The following is an 11,117-nucleotide window of genomic DNA, read 5'->3' as shown; positions in this document are numbered from 1 at the left end:
ATGACATCCCTTTTACTGGCTGTTGGCCCTAATGGAATGCTGCTTTGCTCATCTCGTAAAGCAAGGACGGGAAATGCTGCCTGAAACTTTTACATTTTGCCGTTAATTAAAAAAAAAAAAAAAAAAAAAAAAAGAAAGAAAGAATTGAGAGGCAAAAGCATTACAAATAAGAAATGCTCCTTTCATCATGGATTAAATAAAAAAGGTCCCATCTTTACATTTAGTTTTTTGCTCTTTCTAAAGACTGACTTTTGCTTTGGATAATCAAAGCTGGCTTTGAACTAGCTCACACAAAAAAAATCTTTTTTTCTTTAAAAATAGCCCTATAGATATATATACATATCACAGCCTTTCATTCCTTTTATAGACGGTTTCATTTTCTGTGAGAATGAAGAAGCGATCGTGTAAGAAGTTCTGAGCGATGCAGAGCTCACCCCGGCACCACAACAAACACGGGGAACAGAGTACAAGCACACTACTGCAATTAACACCAGTGTTTAATCAGTAGGCAGCTGCACTGGGCAAGAGCCTTCAGATTTTCTCTCTTCGCTATTTTTTTTATGAGAGATTTACCTATAGTTGTAACTTGTAGCTGTTACAGTAGCATGCACTCATGCTACACGTGCGCACACATGTGCACGCACACACCCTGTACAGAAAATTTGTGGAAAGAAGCCATGTCAGGCAACTGATCCTATTCGTGCTTTAGGTAAATATTTTTTTTAAGTAGCTCCCTTTGACTGTCTTCCATAAAAACTCTTTAAGGTATGTTTTTGTTTGTTTAAAGGGAGATTTAGAGTATGCTTTGATGCATTTTTGGTTTGTTGATTTGCTTTATTTAGCAACAAAAACCTGATGTGTGATGAAGGTGAGTGGGTGCAGAAGTCTCTCACTGGAAAGGCTGGCACCAGGGCAACACGCAAAGGTTTACCCCAGTGAGCTTAGATGCCTCCATATTTCATTGGTGAAAGAAAGTATAGTAGTCCCATGCTGTTCTGTGTTGTTGAGGCAGGGAAGTGTCCAAACAGCTAACTAATCCTTCTACTTAGCCATCTTTAGGAAGGAGAAAAATGTTGGAGGTCACGGTAACAGAAAAAACTGTTGAGGTAAGAGACAAGGTGAAAACATGGCAGGGAAGGTGGATCCTAGCTAAGGGCTTGGATGAAACTTTGGACAACTCTGCTTTATTCATACTGCTTACTATGATTTGGATCCTGCTTGCAGCAAGTTGAAGTGAACTCTAATGATTTAAAGAGGGACAGCAGAGGTATCACATAGTCTGTTGGTAATAACTGTGTTTATAGCACATAGGAAATGAGAGATTGAGGAGTATTGGAAGAGCTGAGCACACTATAGCGCCATCACAGATGGGCCCAAATCCTTACCTCTGCTATGTGTCACAAGTCCATTTTTGTTTGACTGTAGTCAGCAGCTGTTGATTTTCATGCATGCCCAGCTCAGTGTAATTTTCTAATTACCTAACTTACATCTTTATACCCTCTCACACCTTATATTTGAGCCCTGGCTAGAATGATACTCCTGTGAAAGCATGTGTTCAGCCGGCCTAGATTTAGATAAGATGTTGGAAATCATACAAGTAATTTATTCTAGCTGGTGGTCTTCATTTGGTGTTCTCTACAATGAAACCTACTTGCAAAAAATCAGACTATGGGACAAAGATCTGACAGAGGTATTTATATAAATTCTATTATTGTATTTAATTTCTTCTGGTTTTCAGAGTATTCTCACAACAGTCCTATAATATAGGCACAACAGTCCTATAATATAGGGAAGTGCCACTGTTCCAATTTTGTAGGCAAGGAACTAGAGACAGAGATGAGATTTTCCAGTCAATTACCAAGATATGCACCTGGGAATTTAAGCACTTACGAAAAGTGCTTTTCACGTACCTGCCCGCATCTTCAGCTGCCTGAATACTGCTGAAAGTCTGACTGTAAGTGATCTGTCCACCATCTGTGACAGTGCGGGTAATGAAGCACTTGTCTTCCAAATCCTAGATTAGTGCCGACTTGCTGGAACACCCTTTTCTGTCCATCTGAGCCAGATAACGTATTTTTCTTCCACTACAACTCCTGTCAGAATTCCTCATTCACCACAAGTTTTTTCTGAAGTCCCTCTATATGCTAGCTTGAGGAAAAGGACGGCATGGTAGGAGTACTCTTAGTCCTTGCCTGCCCTGAGAATGGCATTGCCTTCCTGCAGATTGATTTGAGAACAATGCTAGAATTGCCAATACCTCCAGCAAAGCTGGAGGTAGGGGAGAACTGGGCCTTTTTTTATATTTTTCTTTCTAGTTGTCATCCTGGCCTTTGGGGTCCTGGTGTTAATAGTAAAGTTATGGCTACCTTGGTGGCCACATGATGGGGTTAATTTCCAAAACCTCTGCAGCCAAAGCCTACTCATATAGACTGCTCGTCTAGGCAGCATACGCTCATTTTCCACATGTATTTGTAAGAGTAACATGCTTAAGCAAAGGGTTGCGTATAATCAACCCAAGTTGTGACACAGCTGAGGCAGCCAAAATGAACAAGTTGTTGCTAGCAGGATTTCCTGGCTGATATGCATAAATGATCCCCCCCCAATTTACAACTGTTATTTAAAAATGTGCTCTAGGCCCTGCTTATTCCTGCTTTTTATCCATATTCTCATTTATCCCAGTCCCATAGCTTCCTGGAATGGTTAGGCTGGCTGTACAGGGAGGAGCAAGCAATGTAGAGGAGCACGCATTCGTGACCCTGTTTGGGCCTGTCTGTTCTCACTGTGCATCGCTCAGTTGAATCCTATTTGGCTGCAGCTGTGGTAATGCTGTGCTTGAGCCCGGTCTTTACCCGGATTAGGAGAAAGTGCTGTGCCTTACTTCCACTGAGCTGGTTTTGAGACAAGCAATGCCCAGCCACCCAAACCAGGAAACCTTGGACCTCAGGTTTAAACAGCGTCAAAACCCTCCCCGTCCTCCTCTGACTGCAGCACAAACCGGTTGTCTGAGCAGCGTTAAACCCTGATATACGTATTTTAATTTTATACTTTAGGTGTCATTTTAGTCAAAATGTGTCAGTTCTAAGTGGGGCATTTGGGAACTTGCCATGCACTGTATTTATTCTCCCAATCCTATATTATCCTGTGCAGTGTTGTAGCTGCCAAAACCACATGCTCATGTTGGCATGAAACAATTATCCTGGTTTAAACAGAACAGGCTTGGCAATAGTCTATCTCAACGAACAGTCATGGTGCCGAAAGATTCAGAGTAGTCTTTTCCTCTCCAAGCAACAGACTAAATTTCTTCCAGCTGGATTCATGGTTTTAAAAAATAACCGGAGTAGAAAGCAAGTAGGGAGAGCAGGGTGAATACGAAGTACCTGTAAGGTCTGGAAGGAAGTGAGAGGCAGAAAAAAAAAAGGCTATTTAAGACACAAGCTAGTAATTTGGTTTCTAAACCCATGTGAAATTATAAATAATGTTTACTGTTGCCAGTTGGTGAACACAGAGATGTGTGGTTTTTTACTTGCATGCAAAGCTACTGGTTGCGGGTTAAACACTTAGACAAAAACACTCAATTGCTGGTGTGGGTATTCCACCAAAAATAAACCCAAACAAACTCTGACATATTATAAAAGCACTTTTTTTTGCAGAGACAAACATTCTGCTGCTATTTGTGAACTCTAGAACTGTTAAAGCCTCCTGTTTAACTGAATAATAATACTACTTTCTTCTAGAAAGTAACACAAACATCTCTGAAACTTAAGAACAGTATTTATGTATTTTTCATGAAAATGTAGTATATGGTGTAAACTTACAGGGATATTGATCAACAATAACTATTACTTGCCAAGGTCTTGTGAACCAGATACATGGCACAGACAAGAGCCAAAAGTGTAGGGTAGGAAACTTTTCTTAAACTCAAAAAAAAAAATGTTAACTGAAAGTGGACTTAAACATTAGTCAAAGAAAAATAATTTTGCAGTAATTAGTAAAGGCTTATTTTTCATCCTTTTTTCCAGACAGCTTCACAAAGAGATTTTTTAAAACTGTATTCCATTATGAAAGTAACTGCTACTATGTTATCATAATGGTGACAGAGATTTTTATTCTAGAAGGCCAGACGCTATCACTACTTGAAATTCTCCAAATTGTTTCCACTGCGAGTAAAATCAGTCTCCATGCAAGTCACATCTGCTTAAAAGTGAATAGCACTTGCTTCTACTTTACACCAGCATCAAATTTCACCTACAATCCCAAATTTTAAAAATCAACATAAATCCAATCCCAGGATTTGGATAGTTTTGCATAAGTGACTTTAAATCCAGAAGTACCTAATAGGAAATACTGAAATAAAAGTATTCAGCTTTAGTGGTTTGTGGTGGAAACAGAGACATTTCCTTTCATATATGAATGTTTTGCGAACTAAAAAAATGCTCTGTTTAAGTTTTTCCACATATGGACAAAAAAGTAGCCATCACACCTAAATGCAGTTTCTCATCCAGCTACCAAGGATTGGGTGGTGAGCGGAGAGAAGAGTCAGGGGACAGGCCGCCTGCAGGAATTGCAGGCTTAGCTGTCCATGATGTATCAAGGATTAATTGCATGTTTAGCAACGCAGCTGTGGCCACACAGCACAGGGGCGTCAGTCACGCCACTGCTCCCGCCGGTTCCCCATCCTTCAGAGCGCGAGCTGTTTCAGCCGTTCCATCGCTCTGGCCGGCACTGATGGATTAATGGGAGGAAATGTTTGTAGAAAGGTTCAGGTTTCCTAAGAGAGTGGAATGAAACCCCCCTCAGCAATGATCAGCACGTCTCGGAGCAGTCTGAAGCAGCCCGACTCACAGGAAAGCAAAGGCCTTTTCAAAAAGGAAACTTGACAAGCGAGTGATTCTGAGGTGTTTTCAAATAAAAGATGCGGCTTTTCTAGAGAGGCAGCGTGAAAGGGGGTAGCTCTGCAAATAACTTTAAAATCAGTGGTTCATACACTTTAAATGTAAAAGGTTATGTCTGAGAGCACGGTGTCCAAATAAAATAGTGCCCTGAGAGAAAGTGCAACCACAGCTACAGTGATGGCATTCAGCTAAGGCATCTTAGGTCTCTGTTCTATAACTTAAATTTTAGTATAGCTGTAGTTTAAGGCCAAGGAAGGGTACGAACCCAATAATAGGCTGAAATCATTGCAAGAGAAAAGCTGGAAACCATCATCATTTCACAGGTGTAAAATCCAGTTTGCTGGGGCACCTTGCATGATTGTAGCAACACAGCTAGAGATCTAAACATTCATTTCAGCTTGAAAAATGAAATAAAACAGACCATTCCATTGAAGCCATCAGCTTTCAGATGACTGTGATAAGAAAGAATGTAGGCTTCAGGCTAGCTATTAAGATTAAAGTAAAATTCACCTGAACAAAACTGAAAATAGCAAAGGTTCTGGGGGAGAGAAAAGCCAGTTCAAAACACTGCCCTTTGAAAGCTATTGAAAAGGACCTAGTCCATAGTGATTCCCTAAAACACTCCACCCATCAAAGCAAGGATATAATTTACAGCACTTGTAGGACCCTCCAGTTCTCAAAGTCCCTTTGGAACAGGAAGAGAGTATTATCCTTATTTTCTAGATAAGGAAACTGGTTTATCAGCTTGCCCTCAATGAGAAGCAAGAAGAAGAGAGCCTGAAAGAAAACTTGGCTAGGATGCAAGTACCTCAAGTGAGGGCAAACATTTGAAACCGTCTCAAAATGTGATCTTCTATTGTGAGAAGTACTGGTACTCAAAAAGGCCAGTTTCAAGTCACAGCTGAGTTTCTGGTCAGTGTATTCACCCAAAAGCCTCTTACATCCTCCACAACAAAGCTGAGGGGAAGACACCGGACCTTCAGAGCTGTCCCCCCTTCTATAACCTCCTGTGTGTTCGAAGACTAAAAGAACTTCATTGGAACCCTTGTATTAAAAATTATTTATTTAGTGATCTGTACACGGGATGAAGCAGGGCCTCATACAGACCTTCAAAAAAAAATCAAGTAAAAACATAAATACATATTTTCTTACAAAAACGAGATTTACAAAATATACATACTGCACTTGTCTCACACGTTTGTGGGGTTTTTTGTTTTGTTTTTTGTTCCACGTGCACATTATAAAAGACAAAAACCCAAGCCCTGCAAGTCCGAGATCAGATGTACTGAAGGATTTGGCTGATGGGCCCATTTCTCATGCCCAGACTGCTGGTAAACTCTCAGACAACAGCAGTCTGTCCCCTCACCCTGAACAGGTTTTTTCTTTTTAAGTTTCTTTCCAGACACTTGCCCCCCCCACCCCCCAAAAAAATGAAAAGCAGCTATAAGGTGGAGACTTGCTAAAAATCCAGAATTTCCTATTTTGTCCTTAGGCAAATACACACACATATACTTATAAAAACAACCCTTCAGTGAATATAAAGGTAAAGTAGTATGCAAAAAATAAAATATGAATAAGTCAACATAAAAATTTCAGAATATAAAAATCTGTCACATTTCAAAAAGAAAATGATGCACTTGATTAATTTTCGAATGTCTTTCCTTCCAAGATGTGATCACTGGGAACTTAACCAGCTCTGTTTTGGCTGACATGAGAAGGCTCCTCACTCGCAGTACCTGCTTGCTCTTAAACCCCAACCCCAGCGCCCTCCTGCACCACGAATCACCGTCAGGCAGTTCGGGGAACCCGAGGAGCAGGCAAAGGGTCCATTGTGAGCCAAAAGGATTCCTCCTGTCCCCAGAAGCCGGCTGTATATCGACTTCACCTGCAGCGAGCTCACAGCAAAGCAGGAGAGAAAGCAGGTTTATGGGAAGGAAAGAAAAAAAAAAAAATCGTATCTTTACATTACATATTTTAACGGCTCCTGTTTTGGCAGGTGCTCTCAGTTCCACTCTTCTTGCCCTCTAAGTCTGGCGTTTCTTTCAGCTTAGCAAAGCAACCCATATTGAACGGTAGCAAAACATCCTGCCTTCTCCTTTTTTCATAAAAGGAATGTTTATTTCTGCGAGCTCCTCACATCCAAGGGTGAGCCTCAACGACTTCTTTTTGTTAAGTTTGCCCATAAAAACCGATCCCATGCTTACGCCTTTCTACATAGAAAACACTTTTGTTTCCCTCTTTGTCTCCTAGAACAAAGGCAAGGGGGAAAAGCCTTCTGCTGAAAAGCAACAAGTCATTTTCTTTTCAGGGTGTGGAAGAGCAACCCCCTCCTTCCCCACAGCAGCAAGAACAACAGATCAAGGGCCGAATTTTCACTTTAAAACAATTAAAACAGGTATCACTGAGGTAAAAAGGAACTTGTGAGGTGAGAGAACAGAGGCATCTCCCCAGCACCCGATCCGGGCTGTAGCCGGCTGTGCAGCAGCACTCAAGGGATTGCTCCGCCGAGCTGGAAGGAGCAGGCGGTGAACTCAGGCCCGGGAGTTGCCCGGCCTGTGCTGCGGCCTGACCCCAGCAACTCACAGAGGGTTTGGCTACTTCTCGGCAGGGGCAGCTCAATAGATCCGGCTTCCCCTCCCTCTCATCCAAAGCAAGGCAGGACGTCTTTAGTTGGGTTGTGTTTTTTTTTTTTTTTTTACCTGCACAGGGGTAGCGGGAGAAAGAGGTAAGGGGGCTTCTTCCAGGTGAAGGACTCTCCCATCCCATCGGTGGCTTCTTTTTCTGTATTCTTCTACTTAGCCGAGCATGAGCACCACTGGACACGGTCCATCCTTTACGCAAAGATGTATTTTTTCAAACCCTCTGGGAAGAAGAAAAAGTTTGGAAAAGCCTCTCTCCCTCTCTCTTCAGGGAACCATTGCCTTCCTCCTCTGCCAAGTATCCCTCTCCTCTGCGTGTGTGTGTGCTCAGTGGGGATAGAGGGGCTCTCATACCGCTGTCTCACCCTTGCTGCCGGTGCTGAGTCTGTGGTAAAAGCGTCGCCAGGACTGAAGGGTTTTGCCAGACCAGATCCAGAAGCCAGTCGTGATCCCAACAATCATGGTCATGAGGTACTTGATCATGAAGACTGTGAAGTCCGGACTCATAGGGGCAAAGTGACTGGGACAGGGCACAGCATAGGTTTTGCAGGTCTGGAGGAGCCACGTCTTCTCCCAGGTGCCACGAAAGGCCTGCTCGTAGAAGTAACATGCCAGGACAATGGTGGCGGGCACTGTGTAGAGGACACTGAAGACACCAATGCGCACCATCAGCTTCTCCAGCTTCTCTGTCTTGGTGCCGTCATGCTTCATGATGGTGCGGATGCGAAACAAGGACACGAAGCCAGCAAGTAAGAAGGAAGTGCCAATGAAGAGGTACACAAACAAGGGCGCCAGCACAAAGCCCCGCAGCGAGTCTACACTGTAGATACCTACATAACACACCCCACTGAGTACGTCCCCATCCACCTGCCCCATGGCCAAGATGGTGATGGTTTTGACAGCAGGCACAGCCCAGGCAGCCAGGTGGAAATACTGGGAGTTGGCCTCAATGGCCTCATGGCCCCACTTCATGCCAGCAGCCAGGAACCAGGTCAGGGACAGGATGACCCACCAGATGGAGCTGGCCATGCCAAAGAAGTAGAGGATCATGAAGAGGATGGTGCAGCCTTCTTTCTTGGTGCCTTGGGCCACGGTGCGGTAGCCGTCCTCAGAGAAGCGCTCCAGACACACCACACGTTCCTCCAGCAAGAAGCCTGCTGCATAGGCCACCGCGACCATGAAGTAGCAGCCCGAGAGGAAGATGATGGGCCGCTCTGGATAGCTGAAACGACGCATGTCCACCAGGTAGGTGAGCACAGTGAAGAGGGTGGAGGCGCAGCAGAGCACAGACCATACGCCCACCCACAGCCGGGCAAATCGCACCTCCGCCTCCTTGAAGTACATGAGCCCGTTGGGCCGGGCTGGCTCACAGGGGGCCCCGCAGTCCCGCTCCCCCAGGAACCGGTAGCCCAAGTAAGGGGGCACTTTGAGCTGCCGGGGGCAGGAGAAGGAGAAGCCAGAGGGGGGCTGCGGTGGGGTGAGGAAGTCAGGGAGGTAGCCAGCCGTGGGGTGGGCTGTGGCCCCCCGGCCTGCCGCACCACCGGGCCCCGGTGGGGCATCCGATGTGTTCTGCCCCACGCAGATCTCGCCCGCGCCATGGACGGGGAAGTTCTCGCAGCGCAGCCGCTCCGGCCACTGGAAGCCAAACTTGTTCATGAGGGCCTCGCAGCCCTGGCGAGCCCGCTCACAGAGAGAGCGGCAGGGCGGGATGGCCTGCTCCAGCACGGTGCACACCGGCGCGTACATGGAGCAGAGGAAGAACTTGAGCTCGGCCGAGCACTGCACCTTGACCAGCGGGTAGAACTGGTGCACTTCCAGCCCCGCGTCCTCCTGGTTGGTGTGGCCCAGCAGGTTGGGCAGGATGGTCTGGTTGTAGGCGATATCCGTGCAGAGCGGGATGGAGATGGGCTGGCAGAAGCCGTGGTCCGGCACGGAGATGCCCTTCTCGCCGTGGTACTGCTGCGCCGCCGCGCCCGCGGGGGTCCCCAACAGAGCGGCCAGCAGCGCGGCCAGGCCCAGCCAGGGGCAGCCGGCAGCGGCCGCTCCCCCGCCGCCACCGCCGCCTCCTCCTCCTCCGGCCCGCATCGCCGGGCCGGCCGGGGGCCTGGGGAACCGCGGGGAGTCCTTCAGAGGCGGGCGGCGCAGCGCCCCAGGGGCATCAGAGCCCGGAGGGCGGCGGCGGGGCCCCTTCCTCGGGGCAGGAGGGCGGCGGCGGCTCCGCGGCGGCGGGGAGCGCGGCTCCCCCGTGACTTTCTTCCTGAGCTCCGGCGCGCGCGGCACGGCGGCGGCAGCGCTCTCCCTGGCGAAAGTTTCCGGAGCTGCTCCCACCGGAGAAGGCGGCGGCGAGGCAAGAGACGCGCTCGCGAAGCTCGACGGCGGCTCTGGCCAGCTCCGCGCAGGGTCCCGCGGCGGCGGCGAGGCGGAGATGCTGCTCCCTGCCCGGCTGCGCGGGCCCCGGCGCCGGGGATTTAGGTTACGGCTAAACGGATTATTACCGCGCCCGGCTGAGCCGTGTATTTTACTCCGGGGCTTAAATAACTTTTAAAATCCAATTACTGCGCGATCCTTCCTGCGGCTCGGCTGAGCTCCGCTCCCGACGGGCGCCGCTGCGGGCTGTGCGTCCGAGGCAGCTGCGCTCCGCTCCGCCCGCACCGCAGCTCCGAACCCGCCGCCGCGCCGGTACAAAAAAAGACACATATACGCGCGAGCGCGCGGCGGGGCCCCGCCCCCGCCGCCGGCCCCATTCACAAACCGCGCAGGAGGCGGGACCTCGCCACGCCCGCCCGCCAATCCCCGCGCCGCGCCGCGCAGGGGGCGGGACCTCGCCGCGCCCGCCCGCCAATCCCCGCGCCGCGCAGGGGGCGGGGCGGGAGCGGGGGCGGGGCCTGCCTCGAGGTGGGGGAGGGGAGGGGGAAAAGTTGCGAACAACTTTTTCCCATCTCGGCGGGGTGGGGCGGGGCGGGGCGGGGCAGAGCCGCCCCGGGGCCCCCCGCCCCGCTGCGCTGGCGCTTAGAGCCGGGAGGGGAGGGGCGGCCCAGCCAGCTCGCTCAGGGTGGCCCGAGCGCACGAAAATTAACTGGCTGCTTTCTGAGCAGGCTTTGAAACTGCAAACAGCTGCCTGCGCCCGGAGTTATTAAAAAAGAATTAAAAAGGAAAGCGGGAGGGGGGACGGGAAGCAGCGCCCGGATACATTTGCGGAATGAGCTGATTGCGTTGTCGGGATGTTCGTGTCTGCGCGCCATCACCTCCCTCAGCGCTGGGGGTTTGATTTGTTATCGCAGCATGACCGTTGCTTTTTCCTGGCAGAATAAACGCTTTATTCATGCAGATTTAAGCTGTAGCTGGGGGAAGGCAGCTTTTTTTGAAGCGTCCAGCACTACCTCAGCAAAGAGGAGAAATTTTAAATCTCCCTCTGCACTGCTACAACCCCTTAAGAGACTCGAAAAGGCTGTAAAAAAGCAGCGCTTCCTCTGTGGAAGCGCCCAGCCTGCCTCCAGGAGCGAAAATGGCATAGGTCGGGAGAGGGATGTTACAGGTGATGCTGAGCAGATCTAGAACCAGACCAGCGTATGTTTGCTAAGGACAG

At 48.5% G+C, this 11,117-nt stretch overlaps 1 protein-coding gene across 1 annotated transcript; it reads right to left on the bottom strand.

The window, feature by feature from the left end:
* Window positions 1-7,879: 7,879 nt before the first annotated feature.
* Window positions 7,880-9,616, bottom strand: FZD7 (frizzled class receptor 7). The gene has a single exon (XM_009983416.2). The coding sequence runs from the start codon at window positions 9,614-9,616 to the stop codon at window positions 7,880-7,882; it is 1,737 nt and encodes a 578-aa protein (XP_009981718.2).
* Between the last annotated feature and the right edge of the window lie 1,501 nt (window positions 9,617-11,117).

The sequence above is a fragment of the Tauraco erythrolophus genome, chromosome 8 (assembly GCF_009769465.1).
Source record: "Tauraco erythrolophus isolate bTauEry1 chromosome 8, bTauEry1.pri, whole genome shotgun sequence".
NCBI classification, from domain to species: domain Eukaryota; kingdom Metazoa; phylum Chordata; class Aves; order Musophagiformes; family Musophagidae; genus Tauraco; species Tauraco erythrolophus.
Note: the sequence above shows the minus strand (reverse complement) of the source record. Positions and strands in the feature narration are given on the sequence as shown.